General features: G+C 40.6%; 2 protein-coding genes across 5 annotated transcripts in view; one reads left to right on the forward strand and one right to left on the reverse strand.

The window, feature by feature from the left end:
* Positions 1-435: 435 nt before the first annotated feature.
* RWDD4 (RWD domain containing 4) lies at positions 436-13,246 on the reverse strand. Its single transcript, XM_080929083.1, has 6 exons — positions 12,999-13,246; positions 9,929-10,009; positions 4,959-5,068; positions 4,733-4,880; positions 3,749-3,866; positions 436-534 (listed from the first exon to the last, which is right to left on the reverse strand). The coding sequence occupies exons 1-6, from the start codon at positions 13,020-13,022 to the stop codon at positions 479-481; spliced, it is 537 nt and encodes a 178-aa protein (XP_080785209.1). The 5' UTR covers positions 13,023-13,246; the 3' UTR covers positions 436-478.
* A 250-nt stretch (positions 13,247-13,496) lies between these two features.
* Positions 13,497-24,758, forward strand: part of TRAPPC11 (trafficking protein particle complex subunit 11) — a 40,620-nt gene continuing 29,358 nt past the window's right edge. For 2 of the 4 annotated variants that reach the window (XR_013975326.1, XM_080928397.1), the window contains exons 1-8: positions 13,497-13,622; positions 16,003-16,228; positions 17,109-17,278; positions 18,501-18,571; positions 19,420-19,534; positions 21,195-21,294; positions 21,602-21,675; positions 23,463-23,559. Coding sequence is in view for 3 of the 4 variants with exons in the window: in XM_080928397.1 (XP_080784523.1) it covers positions 16,025-16,228; positions 17,109-17,278; positions 18,501-18,571; positions 19,420-19,534; positions 21,195-21,294; positions 21,602-21,675; positions 23,463-23,559 (831 nt within the window). In the remaining variant the exon portion in view is untranslated. Of the gene's footprint in view, positions 13,760-13,869; positions 13,911-16,002; positions 16,229-17,108; positions 17,279-18,500; positions 18,572-19,419; positions 19,535-21,194; positions 21,295-21,601; positions 21,676-23,462; positions 23,560-24,758 lie in introns of all 4 variants that reach the window. The other 2 variants (XM_080928399.1, XM_080928398.1) reach the window with 2 other exon arrangements.

The raw sequence follows: 24,758 nt of genomic DNA on the forward strand, positions 1-24,758 counted from the left end.
TCTCACCCCCAAATGCAAGCCACTGGAGGTCTAAACTCGGGGCCTCACACTTGCACAGTGGGCCCTTTACTGACAGAGCCACCTCTCTAGTCCCTCAATAACAGCTACACTTTCTAAAGACTTAGAATGGGGCTACTGTGCATCTACTCAGATCTCTTTACAATCTAGTGCAACCGAGGGTGGCTGGATTCACACAGATCTGCTCTACAGAAACTGACCCTGGGCAGACAACACAGCAAAGGGATGAGAGCCAAGCTTCTAGCTCCAGGACTCTCACTTCTGGGAAAGAACACCTAACAGCAAGGAAGCGGAAAGCCTAAAAACTTTAAGAATACTTACATGCTGAATCCAAAAGTGTAAAGAGACATCCGGGGAAGCCCGAAGGCAGCAGGAAGGAAAATGAAAAATACACATTTCATTATTAAATGGCGATAACTTCAATAACTTTAACAACTTTGAAGACTTGGGCGTAAGTTTGCTATACCTTCACGACGTCAACCCAGTTCCAGCCTCGAGGGAGTTCCCCTTTGTGATCTGAATGAAGGACAAAATCAGTAACTTTACTACAACCGGTTGGTTAACAGTAAATGTACCGACAGCCTAGCATGTATATAAAGAATAATTTTTATACTATTGCATTGAACAGGTAGATGGCAAGTTGACATCACACACCACTAACTTAGAAAAAATAGTTCCTCATTATCTTTGTGACCTTAAAGCACCATCTTGGAGGCACCTGCAAAGTATTTGAGACACACCCCCTTTTACATTTACCCCATATCCATTCAACATGAGACCCGTCACCAAGGGAGAGCAAGACTGACGGCACACTGCCCCCACACCGGTGCACAGTCCTGCTTCCCACGGGCTCAGTGCTTCTCTGAGTGCGGAGCTGCCCTGGCTCACTGTTCCCGGGGTCTCACCCGGCCCCCTGGCTCTGAATAGGAGAGACTGTGTCAACAAATGTTGGGCTTCAGAACTAAGAGGGCAGCAAGTTAACAAAACATTATCCGACACTCTTCAAAAGGAGCTTCAGGCTATTGCAGCGTTTCTCAACCTGTGGGTCATGACCCCCACAGAGGTCAAATGTCAGATCATCATGTTACTGCTCATGACAGCAGCAAAATTAGTTTTGGAATAGTAATACAATGACTGTATAGTTGGGGGGGGGGTCACCACAATACGAGGTGTTGTATTAAAGGATCACAGCGTTAGGAAGGCTGAAAACCAATGGTCTAATGCTCTATCGAGAACGCTTGGGACAAAGCTCACAAGGACTCACACATAAATGCATGGTCTAACCTAGGTTCTCTGTGTATTATACGTGTGTAGCTTGGCGTTCTTGTGGGATCCCCATGTGTGAGCCGAGGCTGTTTTCTGACTCGGTTGCCTGCCTTTGGGACCCTGTTTCTGACTCAGTTGCCTGCCTTTGGGACCCTGTTTCTGACTCAGTTGCCTGCCTTTGGGACCCTTTTCCTTCTACTGGGCTGCCTGGTCAGGCCTTAATGTGAGAAGATGCGCCTGGCCTTATTGTAGCTTGTTAAGCAGTATTTAGTTGATGTCTCTGGAAGCTTTACTGAGGTGGATCTGGAAGAAAGGGGAGGCTCAGGGGAGAGACTGGGGGTTGGGGAGGGAGAAGAAACTTTGATCAGATGTACTGTATGAGAGAAAAATTTAAAAAAATGCATGGTTTATAAAATGTTTTCATCTTTTAGTATTCAAAATCAAAGAACAATTTAACAAATAGACATTTTACTTAAGAAATTCTTTAATATTAGGGCCAGCATGATGGCTTAGCGGGTGAACGTCTGGACACCGGAGTTCAACCCCTGGGCCACACATGGAGGGAGACAACTGACTCACAAAAGTTGTTCTCTGAGCCCCACACCAATGCCACAGTACACAAGTGCCCACAGAGACAGGTATGTGCCCAAAACAAATAGACAATTCTTCTATTTCAAATGTCTTCTCTTATCCTTCATGTGGGCTGCGCGTCTCACTTCATGATGCTTCAAAAATTTACATTTGAAACAAGTACTAAACAAAATTTAAAAAGAAACCTAAAAATCTGAGAGTTTTTGAATAGTTTTAGACTTTGGAGCATTTTAGACCTTGAACCATGACTGCTCCAACCAGGAACTATGAAAATGTTCCAAATCTGAAAGGCTCTGAACTCTGTGGTCCCAAGCATGTGTATAAGACCTGTATGAACATTCCAGTAAATGATTTAGAAACTACTGATTCTCAGAGAAAGGCAATTCTTATAGGATCCTGGTTCTGATGGAAATGGTTCTTTTCTCTGTCAGACCAGCCAGTAAGCATCTTATGTCAAGGGTCATCCGGGCTAATGGTTAGGTTGCACAGGTTGGCTATTTTATTTAGCATGAAAGTTCTCAGTCACAAACTCCTACATTGTCGTCTTAGGGAGATCAGACCTCAGTAGGGCATCATCAAAGAGACAAGTGTTGGAGTTGGGGAGACATTGTTTAATGAAAGTGACCATAGGCCACGAGGCATGAAAGGTGGCTACCACGGATGTAAAACATTCCAAAAGACAATAACCAAAACTCTAGAACAGACTATGACAGCTAATTTCTTTTTTTTGCTTCAGTTATGTACACTTTCCCACTTCCTGACACAGTCTTTTATAGCACAAACTGTTACAATCTCATCTTGTTTGAGGACTGCTGCAATATTGGTTTCTTTTACCCTACCATCCACAGACATTAAACAGAAGCGAACCTACAACCCCTCCATAAAAAACAGGGCAAAGGCTGGAGAGATGACTTGGCAATTAAAAGCACGTGTTGCCCCTGAAGGATAAGAGACTGGGCTCCAGCAGCAATGCTCTTTTCCCAACTTGGGAAAATTCAGACACATGCCCATTTGCAAATCTAAGAGAAAGAAGAGGGGCCAACCATAGCTGATTCGAGCTGGAGTTTATAGTCCTTTTCTGGAGGAGTCTGTTTTCATATACACAGGAATTCTTTTCTGAAGACTTATTGTATAATTGAGTTCATTATAGGGGAAAAAATTAAACAGCTATGCTAAGACAGAATGATGTGCCAGACTGCATGTGGAAACTATTTTACACAGCTTTTAGAAGCACACAGGCAAATAAAATCCCACATGTTAACAATGTTCAGGTAGGACATGTGCTTTTTTTCTGTTTTTCTAATGCCCCTCAGTGAGAATATTTATAATTGCTTTGTGAGTCATTTTCTCCAAGTAGCAATAAATACAGTACTTTTATACTGTGACCAATGGGTCTGACTCAAATGATCCATTAATAGACTAAAGAACTAGCTGGGTAGTGGTGGCACACACCTTTGATCCCAGCACTCTGGAGGCAGAGGCAGGAGGATCTCTGAGTTTGAAGGTAGCCTGGTCTAAAGTGAGTTACAGGACAGCCAGGACTGTTATACAGAGAGAAATCTTGAACACAAAACTAATAATTTATTTTGTAAGCCTAAACGTATCAAGCACCCACAGTAAAGCCAACCCACTTCCTGTGTTAAGAAAGCCAAGGAGCAGGCTGGAGAGATGGCTCAGTGGCTAAGAGCACAGATTGCTCTTCTAGAGGTCCTGAGTTCAAATCCCAGCAACCACATGGTGGCTCACAACCATCTGTAATAAGATCTGATGCCCTCTTCTGGTATGTCTAAAGACAGCTACAATGTACTTATATAAAATAAATAAATAAATTTAAGAAAAAAATAAAAGAAAGCCAAGGAGCAACAATGCAAACCTGTTTTGTCTGCCAGCTTGCGTTTCTGAGCTTTGGAAAGCTGTTCTTTCTTGTCCTTTTTCTTACTTGATGGGGCTGTGCTGGGAGGTTCAACTGTGATGACATTGGCAACAGGCGTCTACAAGAACAGACCCAGATCTCAGACTCACACCTTAAAACCTACTGGATTAGACTAAACACAGACACGTTCCACATTTACAAAAGTAAAGGTTGTCATTCACTCAGTGGCCCAGGCTTCCTCATGCATCACCGGCCCTGCTCCCATTTCCAAGGACACAACACTGGGAGAGCAGCTGAACCCGAAGGAGCCTGGTCGCCCAGGTTATGCTGACGATCTGAGGGCCCAACCACCAGGCTTGCTGCCACTGTCGATGCCTCTTTAGGAACACCACACATTTTTGTTCCCTGAAGAAAATCTTTAAAGTATTTGGGCTTGCATAGCCAGCCACTTATGACTACATACATCATTTATTTGAGCCTTACCACAATTGTCTAAAGTCATAGGGTTTGGTTAATAAGTAGTGCAGGAAGGATTTGAACCCCGGGAAGCCTCCAATGGAACCATGACAAGACCGGGGCTCTCCCTTCTTTCCTCCCCACATTTTCCCCTTTCATCTTCCTTCCTTTGTTAGTTACTTTGTTTCTTTCTTAGCGCCTTGCTATGCAGCCTGGTTGGCAGTGAGATCACAGACCTGCCCCTGCCTCCCCTTACTGGGGTTAAAGACACACCATTGTGCCTTGCTTCAGTTTCCATGGTTAGAAGTATTTTAACCTTTGCTGAAGAGTGAAAATTGACAGATCATAACTGCATTTTCTCCATTCAATAGAGGAAGCCAAGAGTCACTGGTCTCATTTAACCCAAATGTTATTCTCTTGTTTACATCAGACACGAAGTCTTCTCATTTTCAAGAAACAGCTAGCAAACAATAAAATTAACATGCTCAGACCGAACAAACCATCGGGTGGCACTGGCTGCACACTCACTGTAGAATTGGCAGGATGATGGTTCTCCATGAACTGCTCTTTATTGTCCTTAGCATACTCGAACAACGTGTAGGTCATGGCCGTGCCAAGATTTACTTCGACTGCTTCCTGCAGTTTGGCCAGGATACTCTGCTTTACAGCCGAGGAGCTAGAATACAGAGAAACCACTGTCAAGGGTAAATGCAGGAGAAGAAAACCAAACAGCAGTGAAAACCCAACTACTCACATGGTGTTGTTAAAAAAGGCGTTCATAGATATGACTGGAGGCGTTTGGGGGTACGTCTCCGTCCAGGAGATTTCTATCAGGAAGGCTTTGGGGTCGCCGTCTTCACCTATCTGGAGAAAAGGGAGTCTTAGGCTTGTGGAAAGTGACCAGGAGAACCAAATTCTTATCTTCAAGATGATTCTTTCCAATACTCATGTTCAAAATCAGAGGTATAATATGGGGAGAAGTTCCAAGGTGCTGGGTAGGGCTGACCAAAGGGTGAGGCGCATAAACAGCCTTGACTTTGGCTTTAGCCCCCAACTTCCTTCAGGAAGCTTCATTTCTGCTAATGGCCCATCTTCTCAACCAGCCGCAGGCTTTTCAATACTAAGGATGCATTTTACATTTTTTGTTTGTTTTGTTTGTTTGTTTCCAAGGGTAAAGATAAGACATCAGTTACAAGGAAGCCGCATATGATAGCACTGGGGGGAAGAGGAAAAGGGGGCAGAGGCAGGTGAACCCCTAAGTTTGATGCCAGCTGGGTCTACCGAGAAGCCAGTGTCAGAAAACACAGCAAAGAAAGAATTATGCGCACACTTGACACACCTTGTCTTGAAGGTTTCTATTTGCTAAATTGCAACAGGCATGAAGAACTTGGAAACTAATGTTTGCTGTTCAAGTGGGAAGAGACCAGAGAGTGGAGCGTGAAACAGATAAGAAGCAAAGCAAAGGGTGCGGTAGGCCCCGGAGCAATTCCCGACAAGAATGTCCCCGGTTTTGTCAACCTTTTATTGAATGCATTTTCAATCGGAAGGAAAAGCTAGACTGGCACCACACTCACTGGTGTGTATTTACTAAACACCACATCCCACTTCCTTGTCTCTTCCTGTAGCACAGAAACGAGCATCCACTCCTGTAACATGATGACTTTTCCCCACTTTGGTTTTGGTTGATGCATTTGAAAGTAATGGAATGTTTTTAGTTATTTATGGGTGAAAAGAAAAACAACTCAGGGTATCTTTTATAGTGAAAAAATATGCCTACAAGAATTTAACATTGATGTAACATTTAATTTGTTCTCTGGATATTATCACAGTGTAAAATTAATGTATCATTCTACTACCGGCAATGCAATTTAAGACCCATAACAAGGCCTATAATTTTTGATAACCTGTTCATTTTTATTCCTATGTATATAAAGTTTACCTGACTACATTTATTAATGTGAAAATTAAATGTTAATTTATAATTGTGTGATAAATTATAACATGATACATTTCATCACTCTAAATCCTGATGTATAATATGAAGAATATTATTGATGCAATAGTTTCAAAATGTATACAGCAATTTTATGTGATTTATAAATCTTAACTTATATCCATAATAGATAAATTCTCTAAAACAAAACAAACCAAAAAGAGTCTAGGCTAGACCCAGGTTTGGTGGTGCACGCCTTTAATCCTAGCACTCAGGCAGAGGCAGGCAAATCTGAATTCAAGGCTAGCCTGATCTACAGAGCAAGTTCCAGGAGAGTGGACAGCTATACAGAGAAACGCTGTCTTGGGAAAAAAAAAAAAAAAAAAAAAAGAGGCAAGTTTTCTTGACTAACACCTCCAAATACAGAAAACTACCTCCTCTGTTCAGATTCAGATGGACCATTTGGTGAGAAGAGGTGGTATGTTGGCTCTTGTTGCATCCTATCAGGAATCTCTGCTTGGGATAGAGAGTATCTTCAGTAGAAGTAATGAAGTAATCCATGCAGTAATAACACAAAACGATGTCACCACCCGGTTACCTAGCAACCTCTGCCTAGAGATTTTAGCATCTGTTAATAACACTTGCTGGAATCAAGCTTTTCACTTCCAGTGCCTGTGAGATGGCTTAGGGGGGTAAAGGCACATGTGAAGATAAAGACTGACCAGGATATGGAGCCCTCTTTTGGCTTCTAAGAGTACCAGGAACACATGATACATTTAGGCAAAACACTCCTATACACAGAATAAAAATAAGTCTCTTTTTAAAAGGGGACTTTGATTATAGAGCTAAGAATAGAATCATCATTCTGAAGGCAATAGAAACCCAGAAGCCTCTTTAAACAGGCTATGGCAAGATTACTTAAATGTTGAGCTGGTGGTGTGGTAGAGTGCAAACAAGAAGTAGGGAGGGAGAAGGGGACAGGGCCATTATTTAGGAGCCCACTAATCTGCTCTGTGCAAGAACAGAGGGTCCAACGAGGTAGAACCCTGGCTCTTCTCCTTTGACTATTGTATCACTATCTCCAATTTCCTGTTTCACTCTGTTGTATAGCAAACATCCAGAACCCAGACCACTCTGCATATTGCACTCAATAAATAACTGATACTGTGTTGCAGTAAATATTGAATAATAATACTTGGTTTATCTCTTTATTAGCCTTGAGGTCTCACTCCTCAGGCCTGACCCTGATACAGAGCGGTGTGCACCTCTGGCACCCGGTCTGAGCCGCCACCACAGCTCAACTCATCCACGCAACTCTCCTCCCTTGATGGTTTACTACCGCCTGTTCTCCGCCTCTGTCCCGGGCTATTTCTGTACCCCCAAATCCCACAAACACAACTCTACAGCCCAATAGCTTTTCATACAGGTTTATATATACAACTCTCAACCCACAAATCCTCTACACAAGATTGCATTAAATAGACAAAGACACAAACTGCCCTTCTATATGAGATATTAGACTTGTAAAATTCTTAATGTTCATAGCTTTTTAACACCAATCAATATCACCTGGGTCTAGCTGGTCTCTGGGAAGCTCCAAGTCACCATGACCTTCCTCCCCTGTCCTCTCCACCTCCCTAGCCCCGCCCAGTCACTGGCTTTCCTTTATTTTACTAATTAAAATGGGAAGGTAGAGCTGGAGTCACACAACTAGGCAGCCCTTCTTGGGGAAGTGGAATTAAAATTAAAATACAAACAGCTTCAGGACAATCTACAATACCGTTAGTGGAGATGTTTAGGAAAGTATATGAGAATCCCCAGACCCTTTTGGTAGAGAAGATAATGGTGGCTAGGAAGATCTGTGAAGGTAGGTGAACTAAAAACAGAAGGGCCCCAGGGTCTAAATTCCAACATGACCTTAGGTCATTAAGAGTTCCCTGATATGACTTGATGGGTTTTAGAATCACCCCAGAAACAAACCTCTGGGCATGTCTTTGTGAGGGGTTTTCTAGGTTGTTAACTAAGGTAGGAAGACCTACACTAAGGTGGACATCATTTTGTGGGTGGAGCAATTCTCCATGTCAGGAGAGTGAGAAGTGGGTACAAGTGTTCTTTCTCTCAGCTTTCTGACTTTGGGTACAGTGTGGCCACAGCCTCACACAGGAGCCTTCTGCCACAAAACCCTGCCACTGCTGAACTGTACCTTTCAAACTGTGAGCCAAAATAGTCTTCCTTCCTTTTTTTTTTTTAAAAAAAAAAAATCCATTTATTATTACTGTGTATGTGTGATTTGTGTGGAGGCATACAAGCCCCACGGTACACAGAGGATAACTTCACAGACTTCGAGGACTGGTTCTATCACTCCACCTTTATGTGGGCTCTGAGGATCCAGCTTAGGCTCTGGGGCTTGCCCGTAAGTGTTCGTGGCTCTCTGGGCCTCAAGTTGCATGCATCAGGTATTTGGTCACAGCAACAAGTAAAGTAACAATTATAGTTGTTATGCAGGAGAGTCAGTACAAAGATAGTTGGGCCTGAAGAGGAACTAAGAATTGCTGAAGATTAGTGGTTCTCAACCACTCTGTTGAGTCCTGACCCCTTTGGAGGTCAAATGACCCTTTTAGAGGGGTCACCCAAGGCCAATGAAAAACACAGATATTTAATTATGATTCATAACAGTAGCAAAATTACAGTTATAAAGTAGCAATGAAAATAATTCCATGGTTGTGGGGGGGGGTCACCACAACTTGAGGAACTGAATTAAAGGGTCGCAAGCATTAGGAAGGTTGAGAATCAATGCTATAGAGAATTTATTCCCTAGCTATACTTGTGAGTCTGAGGTAAGAGAGTCAAAAATTCAAAGCTAGCCCAGGCTATATGATAATATTCTGTCTTAAGAGAATGAACAAATGAAAGCTCATTTTTCGTTAGAATACAATCAAGTTTGAGAATTATCTCTCAATATCAGCCATGGCAGACTTTAGGCAGCTAGGACTGAAAAAAAAAAAAAAAAAAAAAAAAAAAAAGCATTCTTTAAGAAGGTAATACCATGTAATTCCCAAGATATCTTTTATGTTTAAAATTTTATAATCATTTTTTTTTAAGGTTCTGAGTTAGGTTAGAGCGATGGTTCTGTGGTTAAGAGCATTGGTTGATCTTCTAAAAGGACTTAAGTTCAATTTCTAGCACCCACATGTCAGCTCACACTTGTTGTCCATGACACTAGTTCAGGGGACCCAGGGCTCTTCTGGGCTCTTTGTGCACCTGTCATGTATGTATGTGAACAGTGTTGGCAAAACACCAGATACATGTGTGTGTGTGTATGTATGTGTATATATATATACACAATTTTATGTATTATATAAGTATATATTTTTATTATAAATATATGAAATGTATTTTTTACAAGAGGTTCTAAATTTAGTTATCAGTAGCAATGTCATAGTGATGTGTTTTCTTTTAAATGTGTCAGGAGGGCTGAAGAGATGGCTCAGTTGCTCTGCTCTTCCAGAGGGTCCTAGTTTGTTGTCCAGAATCCACCTTTGGTGGATTACAGGTGACTTACAACCATCTAGAATTCCAGCTCTAGAAGCCTGACGCCCTCTTCTGGCCTCTGTAGGCCCCCACATATATACACACACGAGTAATAAAAATAAACTATTTTTAGAAAAACAAAAGTTTCTGAAAATATGGGAATAAGGTAAAGTCAAAGCACTAAGTGAAAAGACAGAATCAGGTTTTACAGAAACTCCACATTCTTCTCAGAACCACGCACTGTACATGCCGTGCCTTACCCTATATTGAAACGAAACTGGACTTAATTCCCGGAAACTTTCATCTCCTTCATAAATAGATCGCAAAGCTTCCAGTTCCATCTGGGGAGAAAAGAAATCAATAAATTTTGTTGAGTGGCATGCATGGATTAGAAAGACTTTAGCTTCTCATTCAAACCCAAATTACATAGTTGGTGTACAATGTGGCCTAACTTACTGGCCCCAAAACCCAATTATATGTGTGCATACCAACAAAGCACAATCACACTAACAAGTATCGTTTGAAGGTAGGATTTTTACATTGTATCAGCTCACTTAATTCGCCCTGTGAAGAGGGCATTGCCATACTTCCTTCTCCATACGGTAGAGGGAAGATTTAGGTTAAAGCAACTTAAAAATATTTTGTCTTTTATCATTCTACTTATGGACACCTAACCCAGAGTATAGAAAATGCACTAAACTTGGAAATCTTTAGTACACAACAACCCCAAGAAAGAATGTCAGGAAGAAAAGAGACAGGATCTATTCAAGATGATCCAAGGTCTAGAAGAGAAGATGCTAAGCAGTAACCCCTGCCTGCAATTTGTTCTCAATACTGTGGTCCCACAAAGAAATCTCCATCACTGTGAGTGACAGCTGAGTCTTGGGGAAACAAAGACAAGGGTATCTGTTTTAGCTTTCAAAAAGATCGATGTCATTAACCCTACAGATTAAAGAGGGTGATCTTGATTTATTCTCCCTGGACGGATTTTAGATTAGATCATAAAGAAACGGAACATGAAAGCTTAGACTCCTTAGGATCCAGCAAGCGTTACAACAAAGATAGAGCTAAACAATCCTCAGCATAACTGTGTAAGTTAGTGAAATGCACCAGACTCAATCTCTTTAGAATTCAGCAAGGCTGCCTTTACAGATCAGAAAACAAAACAAAACAAACAAAAACAAACAAAACCAATACAAAACAACAACAAAGAAAAACAGAGAAACCCAAATCACTTCAGCCATAATCCCTTTCCATATTTTAATTAATAACTTGGGCAGGAACAAAAAGAGAAGACAGGCTTGTTAAAATGTGCAGATGATAATTCAATGATGAGAACCTGAATGAGGCTGATGAAAGATACCCCCTTCCAAAGTTCTTTTAAACCAAACTATAATATTTAATGGTAAATATTAACATTATTACATTAAATATTGCATTTAATACATATATATATGCAGAGGATGAGGGATGAACTACTTTAAAGCACTCAGTGGATGTTGACAGACAGTAAGTCAGAAGACAGTATGATACAACAGTTTCAGCAGAAGTGAACAGAAATTCTGTTCACATACTCAAATCAGGACAGCGAAGGAACTAAAAGTGAACCAGAAACATATGTCTTTTTTGTTGTTTCATTTTATTTTTTCAAAGCTAGCATCTTCAAAACTGGGCAGGAAATTATCTCAGCCACTAGTGGTGATGGTGGTCCATCAGTCAAATCCATGAAAGGTTACATGGTGCTTTGCTAGGAGAAAAAACTATTTTCAAATTGACACATAATAATTTCATTTATTGGGGCTGGAAAGATGAGGGGATTAAGAGCACTATCTGCTTTCTAGAAGACCTGGTTGAATTTCTAGCACCTATATGGTGCTTCACAGCCGTCTAGAACTCCAGTACAGGGTACCCAACACCCTCTTCTGGCCTCTTGGGTCACCAAACACCCAAGTGGTGCACATACATACATGTAGGCAAAACACTTATATATGTAAAAATAAAACTATTTTAAAAATTGTATTTATAAAATTATGGGATACAATGTAGTTCTTTGCTAAGTGTCCCGTAACAACTATTACCTCAAGTTTTCAACCATTTACTTGTCAATGAACCATTCAAAACTCTTCTAGCTATTAGGAAATGCACAGGATACTTTAAAAGTAATCATTCACTGTGTAAAAAGACATCAGAATTTCCTCTTCCCCATTTACCTTTGTATCCACTCACGAGTGTCTTCCCCTTCCTCTCTAGTCTCTCCCCTAGATTCATTGATGCTTTGGATTCACTGAACTGGTAAGAATATCTTAGCAGGACATTCATATACCAATTACCCTGTGGATGTGGGGGTACTTCATGGAGTACTTGTAACCTAGCTTCTATTAACATCAACATTGTCAAAATATTAACTTTTAAGCAACATATTCAAAATAAACAGGGAACTACTAAGTGTCTACTACTAACGATACAAGGGTTACTACTACATAAAATTTGAGATAGGGTTTCTGGAACTCACTCCTTAGAGCCAGGCCAGTCTGAGATCAGACGCCTCTGCCTCCATAATACTGGGATTAAAGGCGTACACCACCGCTGCCAGGGAGATTTATCTTCTGATCCTTATTCATCCACATCCACCAAGACGCCCTAGAATGCTCACTTTCCTTTCTCATCTGGAAGCATTATAGAGTTGGAACGTTCAATGACTTATAGCATCCATTACTTCCGACTCTCTATCAAAATGATACTTTGCAAAACCAACCAACAAACAAAAAAACCCACCACCACCACCAACACCAAAAAACCCAAAGTACAAACTACAAAACTAGGATTGGTTTGTGGATGCTCAAAACATTGTATATCTACTCAGCAACAGACAAGCGACTTCACTAAGCATTAAGGACAGAAACCGAAACATCAGGGTCATTCATTTTTCTCCAGAGATTTTACTTATTCAACGAGACCACAAGTTTTAAAATTTAAAGGCGTTCAGATTTGAAGATAGAATAACTCGACACACACGCGTTTAGCCACAACAAGGGATTTAAGGACGGCCAAGTGCACTTGGGTCGTGGACTAAGGACACTCATCATAGCAAGAAAATCTAGGGAGACTTTGTAAAAAATGACAAATGAGGAAAGCGGGAGGCTGAGTCTCAAGTGATCCTTTCACTCTTGCTGGCCACACGGTTGCCCAGTGCTATCTGGCAAGAGATCCACCAACGTGGGACATCCGGACAGACGATGAAGGCTCTCAGCACGAAGGACACGTGCGAAGTCCGGGTGCAACACGTTGGGACCTGGGCTGGGACAGGGGTGACCAGTCCTGGGGTCTCACCTCCTGATCCTCGTTGGCACCCATCGCGCCGGGCGCACGGCGTTCGCTACTTCGAAGAACGGGCGGGCAGCGAGCGGGAGGCCGGGGCACCCCGTTTCCACGCCTCGGTCTAGGGAAACCCTCCTCGCAGCTGTGGGTACGACCTCGCGCGCTCCCTATCCTCCGCAGCGCCAAGCCGCCGAAAGTGGGCTGTGGGCCGGGAACCCAGGATCGCGTTAGGTGTGATCCGGAACTGGGATCACCTTAAGGGACACCCAGACCTCTGACTTGCTACCGATGGGCGGTAACGGGGAAGCCCCGCCCCCTCTCACGATCGCTTCTCCTATTGGCTTCTTTTTTCCGCCCCCAATTCTTTCTCCTCTAGGAAATGGAACCCTTTCCTAACAAGGGACCCCGTTCTATTCCCGGACTGGTGTGAAGCCCTGTCACTCAAGTCCAGGAAGTGCTTCCTGTGCCAGCGGAGGCGGAGGAAAGGAAGTCTCGCCTCCTGCCGCACGGTCTAGGGTTGGGGCTGTGGGTTGTCGGTGGCCTAGTTTCTAGACGCTCCTTTCGGGCTTGCCTGGCTCTTTTTGGGGCTGACAGCGACTCGCCGCAGCAGCAGCGAGTCCAGGGCGTACGGCCTGGGTGAGTTGGGCCCAGAGAACTGCCAGGCCAGGCCATCCCGGCTGGCTTGGGGGCCTGCGTTTCCCCTTGGCGTCCACGGGCGCAATCTTGGCATTTCTCCCTCATCTGCAAAGAAGAACGCACTTATTTCTAGAGAGGTGGGAGCGGTGGAGGAATATTGTGTCCGTTTCTAGAACTTTGAGGTTATCCTCCTTGCCGCGGCCCTAGGGACAGTCTCTTCGTTCTTCATTTGATCTTTTTTTTGCAGTTGGACGTCCAGCCGGCTTCTTTAGTAGATACTTTGATTGGGTTAGCTTGTTTCTCTTCTATGATAGCTTGCACTAACCAGGTGATCTGGTGCTGAGGACTTACTTTGTGCTTCTGCATGTTCCCTCCCTGTCAGTACTTTGCTTGGTTTCTCCATTATTTTCCGGGAAATCAGGAAGCGATTTCATTTCTGCGTGTCACTGTAATCTATTCAGTCAGCATTTGTCCTGTTCTATCCCTTTTTAAAAATTTTCCTACAGGAAATGCCAAAGCATGCAAGGCAGGGAGGGATTGGGATAAGGCAGTTTTCATGATGTTGCTGGAACAGATTTGCTGTAATCAAGAACTACACTGTCTGGTGTGAGACAGTAGCCAAGGGGAGCTATAGAGCACTTGGAATGTATAGAGCTAGTCTGAACTGAGGTGTGCTGATCATATAAAATACACACAGGGTTTGAAGACACTGCACAAATAGGTTTTTTACAAGTTCATCAATAACATGATGTTTGGAAAATATGTTTGGCTAAAATAGAATATATCTAAAATCTCACATCTTTCTATGTTTTTTTGTTTTTTTTTTTTTTTTATTTATTTTTTTGTAGGGTGGGGTGGGTGGGGGATTCTCTTTGAGATCTCCATATCCCTTGGCTGGCCTGAAATTGCCCTGTAGACTGTGGAATTTGAATAGTTCTCCTGCCTCTGCCTTTTGAATGCTGAGTTTTCAGGAGTTTGCTTTCTGAGCCAACTTCTCTCTTACCTTCTAACAGAACTGCTGGAAAATTTGACTTTTTTTTAATGATTCATACAGTACTAATTTAAACACTTTGAAAGTTATTTCTCCTTTATAGCCATTGTATTTTTTAAAAAAGATTTATTTTATGTATATGAGTACACTGCTGCTGTCTTCAGACACACAAGAAGAGGGCATAGGATCCCATTATAGATGCTTGTGAGACACATGTGGTTGCTGGAAATTGGACTCAGGATCTCTAGAAGAGAGGTGCTCTTAACCTCTGAGCAATCTTTCTGCTCTTTTTTATCCATTTTATGTTAAAGGGCTACAGCTATTTCTTTTAGCCTCTAAAATGATGCCTCTTGTCTAGACTGTTTGGTATTAGGCAGACATGGAAGCCATATCATATTTTGACTGCTTCTGTTTTGCTCTTTATCTTTAGGTTTCCAGAAGCAGTGGGTTTCTTTGCCTCATAGCACGGCCTGTCCCAAATGCCTTTTAAAGCAATTCTGCAGGCTTATGTTGTAGATACATCATTTCTGGCAAGCTTTCCAAATCATGTTTCAATATCCATTGTTGCTTTAGCATTTGATCATGAGGTAGCTAACTAGTCAACCTAATTAGCTTTTCAGTTAGAAATAATTCACATTTTAGGGATCAAGTGACATTTGACACTAAAGTTTTCCCAGAAATGACCTTGTCTTTTGTATAATGTGATGATATCACTTCTTTAAAGAAGCATGCGATAAATCCTTTCAGAAATAAGAAATTGCTTTGGAAATATAGGGACACTGTTTTTGGGAATAAGCACATTTTTATATAATCATTTTCTAAAGTCAGTGCATAACTGCATTTATTGTAGATTCAGCTAAAGGACACAAAACAAACATATCCTAGGGATGTTCAGTCATTTCCAGTGTCTCAGAGATTTTCCTTTACCTATTACATCATATATGTAAGTCAATAACAATTTTTTAATTTTATTGAGTATGGTTGATACAGGGCACATATAATAAAAATTTTGAGACAGAGTCTTACTATTTTATACCAGACTGTCTTGAACGTGATTCTCCTGCATCAGTCTCCTGAGGTCTGGGATTACAGCATGCCAGCACACCAGGCCTGGATCTATTTTACATTCATCACTTTGATAGACATTTTGAAAGATTATTGAAAACAGAGTTTTCTGAAAATGGAGTACAACCTTTTCTGTGAAATTAAAAAGAAGACAGCAGTACAATTAGTAATTTTAATAAACCTGAGTAATTAAAGTTTGCACTTTGCTCTCTTCTGTTTGCTTGACTGTGTATATGCAGAGCTTTTTGTCTTTTTACAGTGTTTATTAGATACTGATGATGGTGTTTTAAATTAATTATGGCTCTCTTGACATTTGTATTTCAGATTTTTCTGTGACGTCTTAAGCATGAGCCCCACACAGTGGGACTTCCCTGTGGAGCTATGTTGCCGGCCTATGGCTTTTGTCACACTTACAGGCCTTGATGTGGTGTACAATGCTGTCCATCGAGCAGTCTGGGATGCTTTCTGTGCCAATCGGAGAGCTGACCGGGTACCAATTTCTTTTAAGGTGCTCCCAGGGGACCATGAATATCCAAAATGTAGATCAAAGGTAATGACATAGGATCACTTGCATTCATTCATAGCCCCTGTTTTCTTCCACCTTCCAGTCCTGTTCCAATTATGTGTGCTGGAAAACCCCTGAGTTTATCAGGGCAAAGGTTACAGTTGTGCCCAAGGAAAACCAGGTATTTTCATGTACTGTGGAACATATGTGTGTTCCGATGACAGCTTGTGGTGTCAGTTCTCTTCCAGTCTGTGGGTCCCGAGAACAGAACTCAGGAACTCCTAGGATTTGCCGAAAGTGCCCTTTCTATTTATCTCCTCCTACCCACTTTTTTTCATTCAAATACTCCCCATGTCTCCATAGTTTTAGCAGTCTTCTTAAAAGGAAGATGTCACATTACCCGTTCATCATTGAGGGCTTCCTCTGGAATCCATGGCCTTTGCAGTTATTAGGTTTGGCTTCACCCAGTTTTTAAACCATTTTAATTTTGTCCATGGGGAAGGTGAAATGCTGTCATGGCAGTACGTAAACAAATGGAGGCATAGCAGCTCTTAGATCACTGTACCTTTGACAGTAACAGGGAACAGAAATCAGAATGGAGAAGAGTAGATGCAGGCCTGGAAAATGGCTGAATACTTTTTACAGGAGCTGAGCTGAGATCCTTGGCATTATTGAGACTATTTTATTTATTTATTTATTTTTTGCTCTGGCCATTCTCCCTCTCGTGGGAAGTGTAGTGTTTGTGTGGTTGAGGTTCCACTCTGATTTAGATACGCCGGTTATGGATTTCTGATGGGCTGACTTTCTCATCTTAGAAAAGGATAGTGCACACTGAATGAAGTAAATAAACACATGTGAAGTGCTGGGGCCCTGCAGGCGGCATCTGCTGCTTTTCTTTTCAGCTATTTTTTGTCATGGTTGGCAGAGAACTTCGTACGAGTGGTACATTCCTAAAGGGATCTTAAAGACCGGCTGGATGAACAAGCATCTGAACCTGGTGCCAGCGCTGGTGGTCGTGTTCTATGAACTGGACTGGGATGAGCCTCAGTGGAAGGAAAAGCAGTCTGAGTGTGCTACCCGAGTGGAGATTGTCAGGTATGGCTCTGTCCGGCTGCAGAGGTGCTTGCAGGTGTGTGTTCTCCAGGGACTTACATGTTTGTGGTATCAGGGATTGAGCCCACAGCCTTGTGTTACTTTCGGAAGTAGCCAGATAGTGTTTAAACTGTAATGGTCACTCTGAGATTGTTAACCTCCTTTCTAAGAGGTGATATCCAGTGCCAAGGATGTGAAGAAGCTTAGAAGGGAAGTTGGCCTGGAGTTCCAGATGTCTGTCTTATACTATGATCTCTTTGGGAGACAACAATTTATGTCAGGCCCCATAAGGTACTTTTTTCAAACATTTTTTAAAAAACGTATATTTCATTATTTATTTGTGTGTGTGTATACCTGTGTATGTGTGTTCAAGTGAATATGTGCATGTGCATTTGTATCCTGGAGTTTGTGAAGACTTAGAAAAAAGCATCACACCCCTAGGAACTGGAGTTGTAGGCTGTTGTGAACCAACCCACAGTGGTTGCTGGGATTGAACTCTGGTCCTCTGGAAAGACAGTCAGAGCTCTTAAATGCTGAGCCATCTCTCTACAGCTTTCATGTGACGCTTAGAAATTGTTTGCTGTTGTTTATGTGCATGATTTGTGTTTGTGTTCATGTGTGCCATGACACGTGGGGGTACAAGGACAGCCGTGGAGAGTTGGTTCCCTCCTTCAGCTTCACAAGTGTTTTCCAACCTACAAGGCAAGCACTTTACCCTCCGAGTGTTTCACTGGTCCCCATAAGACTTGCTTTATCATGTGTAGTTCTAAGATAATTATTCCAGATGATAATGTAATTGTCGTGAAAAAGTAAGTTAACTGATTTTTTCCATAGAAGTGGATGTTAAAATTTCACATTAAAATGGTCTTTACCTCTATTGATTTATTTGGGAGGCAGGTCGTGTGGTCAGAGAACGGTGTGGGGAGGTTGGCCTCTTCCTGTACTGTGTACGTACAGTTGGAGAGTCCAACCTGGGCCATCTCATTGGCCCTGATGCTTCTCTTCTAAAGCAGATTTTGGTAAGATTATAAGCTTGAAATTATCCTTTGAAAAAGGAAGTCATTGTGGGAATGCAGTCACTTGTAGGAAAAGACTATTTCTGATTTGTAATGGTTTCTTAGTTGAAATTTATCTTCAGTTGAGTTATGAAGTTTGTGTTTTATGTGAAGCCTAAAATAGTTTAGGTAAAGCAAGTTAATTGGTTTATTGTTTTTTTCCATCACAGGCAAAGTTTGCAAGGGAGAAACACAAAAGTTGCAGTCGTCCTGATTCAAAAGAAAACGCCTTTACCTCCAGGTATCAGAAGGGTCATTTATTGCTTTATTCTCCAATTGCCAATCCAGGAGATAGATTTCTTTTTAATGGTTAAACATTTTGCATGTTCACTTGAGGGGAATGACGGTACGCTAACTTTTCAAAGTTAAAAGCATTTGCTGACGGCCTGAGTTCAGTCAGTTTCCAGAGCCCACTTGGTAATTTTAGAATTAAATTAAATTAAAGACCAATTCCTGAAAGCTGTCCTCAGGCCTCCACAGATGGACACACACATGTACATGGATGCGCATACACACATACATAATGCGTGCACACATACAAATAAATGTTGTAAGTAGTAATGTACAAACGCTTGTTATAAAACAATGACGTTTCCAAATTCTGAGTCCTACTTTTCCCTCTCTGCTTAGCGCCAAATGTGCATGCATCAGTGGACAGAACAGTCAATGCAGTTGCTTCTAAAGTGTTATTTACTTGGCTGATTTGTGTAAAATGTGCTCTTAACGAAGAAGTGTAAGATTTGTAATATTGTCCAGGAAAACTCTTGGTTTACACGGTTCTTTTCTTTACCTTGCCATGTTGAGCACTCTTAGGTCTTTGGAAACTTCTTTCATGAATAAATGCTTCCATTTTTATTTATGTTTTGGAACATCCCAGTGATTTTGTTTGGGCACTATTTGTCCTGTCTGTTGTGCTCAGGAGAAAATTCTACAGTATTTTCCAGAGAAATATGAACACTTTGACTTCTGTGAGCCCTAAGTCCTCAGAGAGCGGGTGCCCCACTGCTATTGTGATGGACTTGGGACGTAAAGAACCTTTACTACAGGAAACTGACGCCTGCTTTGTTTCTGTCTGGTGCTTGTCAACAGGGGAAGACGTCATTGGTTCCGAGCGGGCTGCAGCCTTATGCAATGTGTGTGAGCTCTCGGGCAAGTCTCTGTTTGTGCTGCCCCACACTGACCACCTTGTGGGCTACATCATAAGGTAAATCCGAGGTCTTGTCCTTAGGAAGGAGAAGTTGACAGCTTAGACCCTTTTATTTACAAACAGCAACAAAATGCTGATTAAAAACCTCGTGGTCGGCAAAGTTCAGCTTGGCCAACCACGAACTGAACAGACTGAGAGGAGTCTGAGACCAGCCTGGTCTACGTTAGCAAGCTCCAGTCCACTCGGGGCTACATCGTAAGACCCTGCATCAGAAGCAAACAGCGAGGATCTTGCAACACTTGTCTGATAGCCAGGCTGTCCCTATGACTATTTAACCTGTTTTGCTTAAAACCAGGGAAGAGTTCAAGTAACCAGGGTTTTTGCTTTAAAATTATATTTATTTACTAATGACTCAGGACAGGGGCATGCAGATATCACAGAGGTCGGAGGACAAATTAGGGAAGTCAGGTCTGCCCTTCCACAGTTTGAGTCCCTGGGATTGAACTGAGGCTGCTTGGCAAGGCTGCAAGCGCCTTTCCTGCTGAGCCATCTTAGCAGCCCAAAGTCTAAGTTTAAAGGGTTAACAAGGCCTTCCTGTCCTCAGGTCTGTTTTGCTTGATTAAAACATGCCTTATCTGAGTACATAGCCCACTTGGAAACCCAAACGAGCTTATCTCTGACACTTCCTCATGTCATAGGGATGGAACTAACTTCTTTGGGAAGGTTATCTCTTCATCACTGAGAATAACCTATAAAGATAGTTCTAGCTACAGTTAGATATTTTACCTTATCCCTTAGTGTTCCCACTTGTAAAACTTTAAGGACAACTTTAATAACATTTATTTCAAGATTAGAATCTAAATTTATTTTCATATTTTAACATTTTTTTAAATAAAAATGTTTAACCTAGAAAATCTAATTCAAAATACATTATCTGCCAGGTGTGGTGGCAGATGCCAATAATCTAAGCACTTAGGAGTCAGAGGCAGGAAGGTTGCCAATTTGAGGCCAGTCTGGGCTACACCAGTGAGTTTAAAGCCTGCCAAGACTACATAGTCAGACTTGGTCTATAAAAAACTAAATAAAAGATTTGATTTTAAAAATTGACTTACTCTGCTTTCCTCAGATACAGTAAAAAAAATATTTTTGAACATAGGGTAAAGTTAGGTTTTATTCTGTGGAGGAGACCCCTTGTCTGTCACCTGTTCTTTGCCTATGGTTTATGCCCTGCACAGTTACCTCACACGGTCATGTTCTCCAGTACAGTGTGAATTGCTTTCTGGTCTTGTGCAGATTTCTTCTTTGGTGCTTATATAATCTCAGAATTGTATGATGAAGCAAAACTTTAATAACATTTTTTATTTCTATCTCATTTGCCAATCGTTTTTATTCTCCCCATAAGTTTTCTTGTTCTTTTAAATAATAAATATTAGCACAATAAAAACCTAATTTATATAAACTATATAAATATAATATATATACTTTATATATGTTTTTTAAAATCTTACATATCCTGTGTTGTGAATGGTTTTCAGTGGTGTCAGGCAAGGTCTTTTTCAGCCTTTCCCCCTAGAAATCCAGCTGTACACTGCTTCGTTCTTCATCCTAGTTATGAAGTAGAGTGTTGGTCAACAAATTTGCTTTCAGTTCTCAACAAATACTGTTCTTAAAAAGAGTTTGCTTTTGAGTAACTTACTATTGGTTGTTTTTTTAACAGATTAGAAAATGCTTTTTATGAGCATGCCCAGACCTATTATTACACTGAGATCAGAAGGGTAAAGTCTCATAAGGAATTTCTGAATAAAACAACACACCAGGTATGTAAAAATAACACTCCGCTTACGTCTGAGATGATTCTTTCTTCAGCACTGATATTTTCCTTTGTTTAGTACTTTAAGTTTTTTGTTAAGCTCTTAAAAATGAATTTTTTTTAAAAATTAGATTCTTTTGCCCTTACTTTCAAACTCTTACCTGTAAGAAAGAACTCTTGGAAGCCTTTTTAATCTTTCTTTCTTGGGATCATTGTAAATTTAATTTTTAATAATTTCCTTCATATTTCAATGCATCATAATAAATATCATTTTATCTTTGAAGCAGGTATGTAATCATTCTTAATCTTTTCAGCTTTTGTTTGTTAGACATCAGTTCAAGATAGCTTTCTTCAGTGAGCTGAAACAAGACACACAAAACGCCCTGAAGTAAGTTTCTGTTTTCAAACTAAATCTTTATTAATTCTTGATGTTAATGATGCTCTACAAACAGCTGTCTATGAATTTTAAGATTTTCACATCATACTCACATACTTAATAAGTAGCTTCTTCCATTTTAATCTTGGAAATAAGTTGTAAATTTTCCTGATCTAATTTAAGTAAATTTTATTATTTAGAGAAAGCAATGTCACAATTGTCTGAATTTTTCTATTTGCATATTCGTTAAAATGTTTGCAACTAAGTAACAAAGTATAATAAACATTAAATACATTCATTTATTCAATTCATATAATATTTTATCATTAATTGTTTACTTTATCACATCATTTTCTATTTGAACGCCCTGCTTGGAACCTTGAGGGCTAGTTGCATGTGTGTTGACATGCTCAGACATTTTATTCCTTTATTTTATCAACTGCGGTTTAATAAAACTTGACCTCTTTGTGTGCTAGCTCAGATTTTTGGACGTACAATGGCAAAGTGGAAAGGGATTTAAAAAGGAACTGGTCATTTATCTTGTAATTGATGAGGTGGAGAAAATAGCAAGAGAGCAGAATACCAGCCAGTTGAATGTGGTTTGTTTGGTCACTGGATGGGTGGCATCAGTAAGACAGTTTTAGGTTTGCTAGCAACTGATGCTGTAGAAGAAACCACTTACTGGAGAGGAGGAGAAGACTCTTTGGCTATAGACATGCTCTGTTTTCTGATTGTCTCCCTTCTTGGGACTGGTTTCTTTCCTCATTCTCCTGTACTGGATGTGCTAAGGATATTTTCTCTCCTCTGCAGCCTCTAAGATTAGTACTGTTTCTTTAACCTTCATTTGTACCTCTCCATAAAACACTTTTTTATTTGTTCTGTCTCTTTAACCATCATTGCTAAAATTATTTTTCATTGAGAAACTTACAGTGGTATTTAAAAACAAAAAATAAACCTTATCTGGACATGGTGGTATATGGCTGTAATCCTTAGATCTTGGGAGGTCAGAACAGAAGGACAAACAAGTTCACAAGTTCAAAGCCATCCTGGGCTGAGTAACAAATTTCAGGCCTGTCTCAGAAGTATATATATATATATATATATACACACACACATACATACACACACATATACACACACACAATTTATTAACAGTACTGTTTTGATTTGTTTTTTTTTTTTTTGAGGCATAGTTTCCCTAGCCCTGGCTGTTTTAGAATCCATGATATAAAGCAGGTTGGCCTTGAACTCAGAGATTCTCCTGCCTTTGCCTCCTGAGTGCTAGGATTAAGAGTATGCTGCCAGGCTGGAGAAATGGCTCAGCGGTTAAGAGCACTGACTGCTCTTCCAGCAACCACATGGTGGCTCACAACCATCTATAATGTGATATGATGTCCTCTTCTAGTGTATCTGAAGACAGCTACAGTGTTCTTATATGATAAACAAATAAATCTTAAAAAAAGAAAGAGTGCTGCCATGCCCAGCAAACAATGTTTATCTTTTAGTGTAATTCTAGATAATGTTAAATTTGACCTCTGTTTTCAACTTGTTTTCTACTCAATGCTGACTGGCTGGTTAATGATAGAACAGTGTGAAATAGGATGGGTCTTTTGTTGTGAAGTCATTGATTGGTAATCAGCAAATAATTTCTTAGAGCACTGGAGATTGATTAGTTATACATACATACATATATATACATTTATATATTTAGAAATGTTAAATAAATGTTGTCTGTTATAATAATACTGTTCTTCAAAATCTTAAACATTAATTAACCACCCTCCTCGTGTTTACATTAGGAACTATAGGATTGCCTATAACCTTGTACATGAATTGAGGGCCCATGAAATTAATATTCTGGAAATTAAGACGATGGCAGGATTTATAAACTACAAGGTATAGTTCTGCTTTAAAATAAAGGGGATTTACTTTCAATGTTACCTTCTTAAAATGTTAAAATTAAAACGGTTCTTAATCCATAAAGGTGATATTTGTTGAATTATGTTCTTCTTTTTGATATCCTTTTACTTAAAAATGACTGTGATTCTCAGCAGCCTCGTTGTAGTAGTTGTGTTTGAGTTTATAGATACTAATTATTGAAACTCGGGAATGTTACAGTGTTTGTTTGGAAGAGAAGGGAGTCGTAAGAAGAGAGCCACCTGTTGTTGAATTTTAAGAGGTGCAGCATCTCTTTAAGAGATTCAAGAAATGTGTCAGCATTTCTTGGCTTCATGACTGGGCCATAAAGAAGATCCATCTGTCCCTTTAGTGGGTTGTGTTTCGTTTTTTGAGACTTGGTATCACAAGTGTTGCGTAGACTGGTCTCGAACTCAGGCTCAAGCGATCCTCTTGCCCGAGCCTGCTGGCTGAGTAGCTGGCTACAGTGTTCACCAGCACTGCCAGCTCAGTCCATGTCAGAGGAAACAACTATTGTTTGATCATTTTATGGTTATGTATAGTAGAGATGATCCTGTTTGTCCTGTGTCCATCTGTCCCACTCCCCCCTGTGCTGTGGCCTGTTCCCTCCTCCCCCACTTCCCAGGGACAAGGCTATATTGTTTTCCCATTCACTTTAAAGATGTCTGCTGCCAGGAGAGTGATGGATAGTAGAGAACATATTTTTAGTGAGCACAAATCTCTAAGTGGTTATTCCCTTACCTGGCAATCTTTTTTAGAAAATTTCTTTGCCAGTTATGGTAATATCTGTAACTCAGAATCTGTGTATACTTACCATATTTTCAAATAGAAATATATTGGAAATAAGCCAATAGGTGATTGGTTATATAAAGTTTTAATGGGACATTACTAACTATACAATAAGAATGTGGCAGCTCCATCATATGAGATGGAAAGGTAACTGTGTGTCTTAGTTTGGTTTCTGTTACTGTGATAAAACCATAACCCTGGTTCACAACCCTTCTGCTACTGCAACCCTGTAACACAGTAACTGATTCCTTATGGTTGTGACCCCAGCTGTAAAATTATTTCACTGCTACTTCGTAACTGTAATTTTGCTAGTTATGAATTATAATGAATTATAATGTGTTTTCTAGTGATTTTAAGGTTTATGAACCATTTCCAATGGTTCTTCCAGG

This window comes from Micromys minutus (genome assembly GCF_963924665.1).
Source record: "Micromys minutus genome assembly, chromosome: 14".
Taxonomy (NCBI): Eukaryota; Metazoa; Chordata; class Mammalia; order Rodentia; family Muridae; genus Micromys; species Micromys minutus.